General features: G+C 46.7%; 1 protein-coding gene across 1 annotated transcript; it reads right to left on the bottom strand.

The window, feature by feature from the left end:
• Positions 1 to 4,701: 4,701 nt before the first annotated feature.
• Positions 4,702 to 6,504, bottom strand: KLLN (killin, p53 regulated DNA replication inhibitor). The gene is given in 5 exon segments (XM_006926962.2): positions 4,702 to 4,919; positions 4,921 to 5,099; positions 5,102 to 5,246; positions 5,249 to 5,341; positions 6,298 to 6,504. Coding segments are annotated over 5 exon segments (819 nt in total). The 3' UTR covers positions 4,702 to 4,724.
• Positions 6,505 to 6,674: the final 170 nt, after the last annotated feature.

Genomic DNA, 6,674 nt, shown 5'->3' with positions numbered 1-6,674 from the left:
GTAGAGGTTTTCAAAGAATTAAAGATGTTGCTTTGTGGATAAGGAGTGAACTCCAATAAGAGTCAGAAAATCTGCAAAATTTTAAAGAGAATTTTATAGATAAAACCTCCACCAGCTTGGACTAAAGAAGAAGGAGATAATTCAAAATGAAAACAAACAAAAAAAACCCTTTGGGCACCCAAAGTTATGTGGACAGGAAGGAACCTGAGGGAGCTATTCAACTGTAAAGGGCAGGCAGTTTCCTACAGAAAAGGAAGATTAACTCAGAGCTGATAGTCTGGACCCCAAATTGAGAGTCAAGAACACTGGATTAGGGAACTACTCTGAGGAAGAGGAATCAGATCTAATGGAGAACTAAATCCTTAGAGTCAGAATGACAGTGCTTGGCTTAAGAATGCTATGGACTAGTCCCTGCCAAGTGCCTTCCATTTTCCCCACTTTTGATCAGGAGTGTCTGTTGCTGTAATCTTATCCCTGGTTTCAGCATTGTATGTTGTGTACGTAACTTACCTTTTTAGCTCACAGGTCTCCAGATGAAGGGGAGCAACATCTGAAACACCTCATCTACTTCTGGGCCTCATGTATGTTACTAGATCCAGGGCCTTAGAGCCAATGCTATACAGAATGATAATTTGGGAGAGGAAGCAAGTGTATTTTACATGTCTGTGTGTGGGTGTGTATGTGTGAATTTTTGTGGCCAGAGGGTGGATTATAATAGAGTGTTTCCAAATATGATTGCTAAAATTCCTCCCATCACAGCCACTCCTCCTATTAAGAAGTAGAGTCTCTTTCCTTTCCCCTTGGATCTGGGCTGGCCTTGTGACTTGCTTTGGCCAAGAGAATACAGTGAAAATGATGTTCTGAGACTTCCAAATCCTGGCTTTAAGAAACCATGTAGTTTCTGCCTTCTCCCCTTGGGATCCAGTCACTATGTAAAGAAGCTTGGGGTGGACCATTGAATAATGAGCAATCACATGAAGAGAGGGAGGTCCCCAGACATTTCAGCTCCCCCAGATGAGGTGCTGGACATGTGGGTGAAGCCCTCTTGGACATTCCAGCCTCAGCCAAACTCAGCTAAATGCAATCACATGTCTGACCCCAGCCAATATCATGGGGGAACAGAAAAACTATCCAGCTGTGCCCTTCCCAAATTGCAGAATTGTGAGAAAATAAATGATGGTTGTTCTTTTAAGCCACTAAGTTTATGGTGGTCTGTTATACAGCAATAGATAATTGAAACAGTTATCAAACTTAAGGATATTTTCTATTCTTTAACTTTACTCCATGGGCTGTGAAGAGGTTGCGAAACAGAGAAACTAAATTTTATAAAAGCTGGATCTTATATGCCATAGCCATTGCTTTGTTCACAGAGTTTAACATAGTACTGGCACATATAGACACTCAAATGTTTGTTGATTAAATCATTAAATGAATGAATGGAGGTAAGACCTAGTACCATCAAGAATACAGACAAAAAAAGGTACTTTAAACCAAGTTGTCTTGAGCACTTTCTCTTTCAAGAAGGTACTCTTTGTTGTCAGAAAAAGTGATGTCTCATACACCAGAAAGATGTTATAAAGGGGAAGACTTGAAGGAGTGAGGTGATGGTCAACCTTAATTTATTAACAACATCCCTCCTGTACCCAGAAGGCTCAACCCCTTCTTCCACGGTTGGGAATGCATAGTGTTAACTGATCCAGAGCTAGGAGTCTCAGGTCTCGGCAGTTTCGCTTGCTCTGTGTAGCAGATGAAAGTTGGGAACAGCTTGGGAACTCTCGCTTTACCGTCTAGACAAATGAGGGCTACTCTGTAAAGCACCTGTTAAATGTCCCAGTACCTGCTAGTATATAGAAATTATATATTTTTCTTTTACTGGAGGAGCTAATAAGCAAAATATATGTTCCATTGGGCTAGAGATTAGAGTTAGTATTAAGGAGGCCAAAGTAGAATATCCAATAGCCAATTTTAGGTTGGAAACTAAAAGTCAAAGCTATCTTGTCATGTTAGGTCTTTTCTTTTCTATCACTCCCTAGTCCAAGTCACAATTTCTGAATGCCACTTGGACACAGCAAGTGCCTGGTCTTCTCTGTTGTTCTCCCAGGAGCACCCAACCCAACCTTTATTTCTCACAATGATAACTTCTGAGATGTGAAAGAAGACACAAGTACCATCTGAAATAGCTCCAGGAGAGATTTAGGATATGAAGAGGTCATGGACAATAATGGAAACTTCTCTTTTAGAATATAGTTATTTGTATGCTCCATAGCAATGCCTTCTGTTGAAATGTCTTGGGTAAAATATCTTTATTTAAAAAGTACAGCAATACTTGTAATTAGGATAAATGAAATAAGGGGAAAGCCTTTAGACCATTGGAAGAATTGGGGTGGTTTAAAGTCAGACCTATAATTGTTATATTTTTCTATTCTGTATTATTTGGAAAACAGTGATTAAACAGATTAAAAATAGAGAATTGCTTAAAAATTAAAGCCATTGATTTAGATCTCTATTTGAAAGGTCAGCACGTGGGAGATGAAAAAGGCACTATAGTGTGCAGAGTTCAAAAAAGACATGTTAGCAGCAGGACCAACAAAGATTACATCAACTATTTATATCACCCACATCAAGTTGCTGGTCATTTCACTTATCAAAAAAAAAAAAAAAAAAGATTTTTTTTTTTCTTTGGACATTCTTTTGGGTATAATAACAATAGTTTTGGAATCAGTTGTTTGAAACTATAATTAAAGCTGGTTTGTGATGTTCATTGATTATTCCATATAGTTAGTCTCCCTGAAGCTTTATATAATTCTCCCATTGTTACAAGCTTCTGTTTCTCCCTAGGGTGTTCTGAATCCAGACAGGTAAAGAACTGAAGTGCTTGGAAACCAATGTGTATTGTATTGTGTACTGTACAGCCAAGCGGATATTTGCCATTGAACTTGAAAAATCAACAAACAAAACAAAACAAAAAAACCTTTCTGTCCATTAGATAGGGTCAGCTATTTAGAGGTTTTAGCTCTACCACTGAGTACAGAGGTCTCTTGGGTAGAAGGAAAAAGTGAAGAAAAACAAAATATGAAAAGGGATTGCCTTCAGGAACCTCCTTAACCCTGGGAAGGGGAAGAGGTTTTTATTCAGCAACTCTTAATAACCACCCAATATTGCTGTCAGGCTGGCCAAATATCTGCCAACATTGGTGATCCTTTCATTCATCACTAGAGAAAAGTAGGGGGACCTAATATTTAGAGTAGCAGCAGAACTATTTCCCATTTTCTTTCTTCAGATGATGAAAGTGCTTGTGGGCCAGGCTCATATTCTAGCACTTTAGTGCTGGTGATGCACACCCTCTTTACTCCAGAATAACTCTGCCTTGAGAATTGAAAAGGCTTCTCTCTCCTTGTGCCTATCACCAACAGGGCATAAATGAACCCATTTTCTTCCCAGGAAGTAGATTTCAGAACTTCTCAGATGCTGGAAGAGTAATCTTTACATAGAGTAGGCTCTGGGGGAGGGGTACAGTAGGGCATGCTTATAACAGGAGCTCTGGGGACAAGCTCAGCAACCTGAGAAATAAACGGACATTTTACCCCTCCCAAGCCACTTCCCTTCATTTAACTTCATCTTCACTTTGCCTTTCCCCACCAAGTGGGATTGATATTCAATTGAGCACAGCTCAAGTTCTTACCTTGAAAACTAGTGGAACACCTCCACATCAGCGACTCCTTATCTTTACTTATTTGTAAAATAAAGAAGTCTCTGGCTCACACTAGGCTGTGTGGACAGGATTTTCATCTTTGAAAAGCAAAGTAAGAGCAGGCCTTTCTCCTATCCTTTCCAGGTTGCTCTCCATTTCACTTTCCTCTTGTGTCCCTTGCCTCCCCCAGGGTGACCAGGAAAATACGCAAAACCAGCTTCCTTCCAATAAATATCAATATTGAAGGTTTGCAGGTTGCTAACTCTTACAGAGCTATCTTAAAAGAATGTTGTATATAAATGACAAGTTTTATGGAGCCTCCGAGATCTCTTAAGAACACTGTAAATATCTCTGGTTTAATTAGTTTTGGAGTTAGGTAATGGCCCGTAGCTTCTAAGCTGGGTCTCTAGGGGTTTCTAGTCTTCAGGGGCTGCCTGCCACAATGATGTGCTCATATACAATCTTCTGTCTCATACACTGAATAAATTGTCTTTAGACTTTTCTCGGCACTGTCTCCATTATTGTAATACACACGTAAATTGATCCTTATTCTCTCAGATCTAAAAACCATCCAGTACCTCAGCCTACGTCTCAACTCATACTTCTGGACTCCAATTGTCTCCTTGAGTTCTACTTCCCAGGGAAAAGAAAAGGAAGAAATCCCTAGATTAGTGTTATTGATGCCTGTTTTCTCTAAGCAGGTGGACAACTCGCTTTGCAGCTGATCAATGTCGGGGTAAAAGCGCTTCGATTCTTAGCATTTCTGAATTAGGTCTCTCACGGGGATAGGTCAACTAATCGGGGCTTTAGCCTACTTGACAGGTTTATTCTGGGCTGACGGCCATTGACTAGGTTCTCCGACAAGATAAGTCACTTGGCTAAGTTTAAAATAGGTGGGGCACGTTCACCAGCTCAGGGATAGTGACTTGAAGTTTGATGCAACATCGGTGAATTCAAGCAGCTGGCTGCTGCAGGAGATACCTTTTGCCTCACAAGCACGGCACCAGAAAGGTTCGCCCTAAGGATAAGGGCACTAGCAAGCGAGAGGAACCAGACCTCTGCCCCCCAGGCCAAACCCCTTCTTCCACGGTTGGGAACGCGCAGTGTTAGCCAATTCAGATCTAGGAGTTTCAGGTCTCGGCAGTTTAGCTTGCTCTGTGTAGCAGGCGAAGGTTGGGACCAGCTTGGGAACTGTCGCTCCGCAAGAAATCAGCGGCGGCGGCCAGCGGCGCGGGGAGGCGGGGGCACGTGCTTGGATGTAGGTGCTTGTGTAACCAGCTCCCCAGGCGACAGCACTCCGGTGGATCGCTCCTCTGAGCCAGTTTTTCCGCCGCGACACAAGAGGCTCTAGGGTCCTGCTGCCCGCACAAAGCGGGAATACCGCGGGCAAAGTAAGCTCGCGTTCCCAGCTATCATAGAGCAGTGGGAATTTGGAAAGTTCCCCAACTAGGAACACACGTGACCTCCTCCTGAAAGTAGTTCCGACTGTGGCCTGTGTATCCCTCCACCTCCTCTTAAACCCTCCTAAGTCTCCTCGACCCCGCCCACTCGCAGGGGCTGCAGTTTCCTACCGTCCCGTACTTTACACTCCGGCCCAGCAACCCCGCCTCCAGCTTGCACCGCCCGCTTGGGGAAGCGCGGAACCTGGCTCTGGGGCGATCCACCCCTCCGGGTTTTCCAAGCGGCTCAAATGGGGCGGGGCGGGGCGAGGCGAGGTAGCCTCTGGAGACCGAGCTTGAGTTCAATGCGGTGAACCCAACTGGAGCCCGACGTGGGGGAAATGCTCAGCACTCCAGGGGGCAATGCAAGGGGCTGCAGGGTGTATCAACCCAGGAGATCTGCTTTCAGTCTACCTGGACAGTTGTCCTTTAGGATACAGAAATTCAGGGGCCATGCGCTCACAGCGTGCTCAGCTGGGAGCTTTCATTTTTTTAGGGCAAATGAGCCGACTTGCCGGGGAAGCGGGAGGTGGGGCGGTGAAAGAGAGCCGGATGAGGTGATACACACTGGAGACACAATAGGAGGTTGTTCTTTGTGCTAAGACTGACACCTTGAGGACACGGGGAGGGAGGGGACGGGAGGTGGGTTTTCTCGGAAAGGCTGCTGCAGTCAAATCCCTGCGAACGATTGTGATCCGACAGCGGTGTAAAAGGAAAGTGAGGCTGTAGGCAGTGCTAGGGAAATCTGGGGGCAAAGGCAGGGGGAGGGGTGTCCTCACTATAGGGATCGTCCCTGCGTTTCCTTGTACACTGACCAGTGCAGTCATCCGGTCCTTTGCACCTGTGCACAGGTAAACTCAGACTCGCGTCAGTGACACCGCTCAATGCACTCGCCGCAGCTTTCACCTTCAGCTCTGCTACCCACCCAACAGTCTACCCTGCCTCCGGCTGGGTTTCTGGGCATAGACCAAGCCTTAGCTCGTTCCTCCTGTCTTGCGTTGCTGCAGAAACAGCCGCGGCAAGTGCAGCTACTGGCGGGCGCCTCGGAACAAGTCCGAGCGAGCCCCGGACAGTCACACTGGGCATGCTCAGTGGCGCCTGCAGGTTGGGGGCTCGGCGCTCGCACCCGAACTTCGCTTCGGCCCCTCCCTACCTCCCTTGCCCTACCCTGTCCTTCCTCCAGCGCGGTCGCGTCCGCCTCCCGCCTCCCCTCCGACTCCCGAGGCACTCGGGCTCCCCCCCGTGGTGGCGGAGGGGGCGGGCAGTCCGGCGGACGGTGATGTGGCGGAACTCTTTGTGCACTGCGGCAGGATACACGATCGGACGCTGGGACGCGGCTGCGCTCAGTTCTCTCCTCTCGGAAGCTGCAGCCATGATGGAAGTTTGAGAGTTGAGCCGCTGTGAGGCGAGGCCGGGCTCAGGCGAGGGAGATGAGAGACGGCAGCGGCCGCGGCCCAGAGCCCCTCTCAGCGCCTGTGAGCAGCCGCGGGGGCAGCGCCCTCGGGGAGCCGGCCGGCCGGCGGCGGCGGCGGCAGCGGCGGCGT

The sequence above is a fragment of the Pteropus alecto genome, unplaced genomic scaffold (assembly GCF_000325575.1).
Source record: "Pteropus alecto unplaced genomic scaffold, ASM32557v1 scaffold88, whole genome shotgun sequence".
NCBI lineage: Eukaryota > Metazoa > Chordata > Mammalia > Chiroptera > Pteropodidae > Pteropus > Pteropus alecto.
Note: the sequence above shows the minus strand (reverse complement) of the source record. Positions and strands in the feature narration are given on the sequence as shown.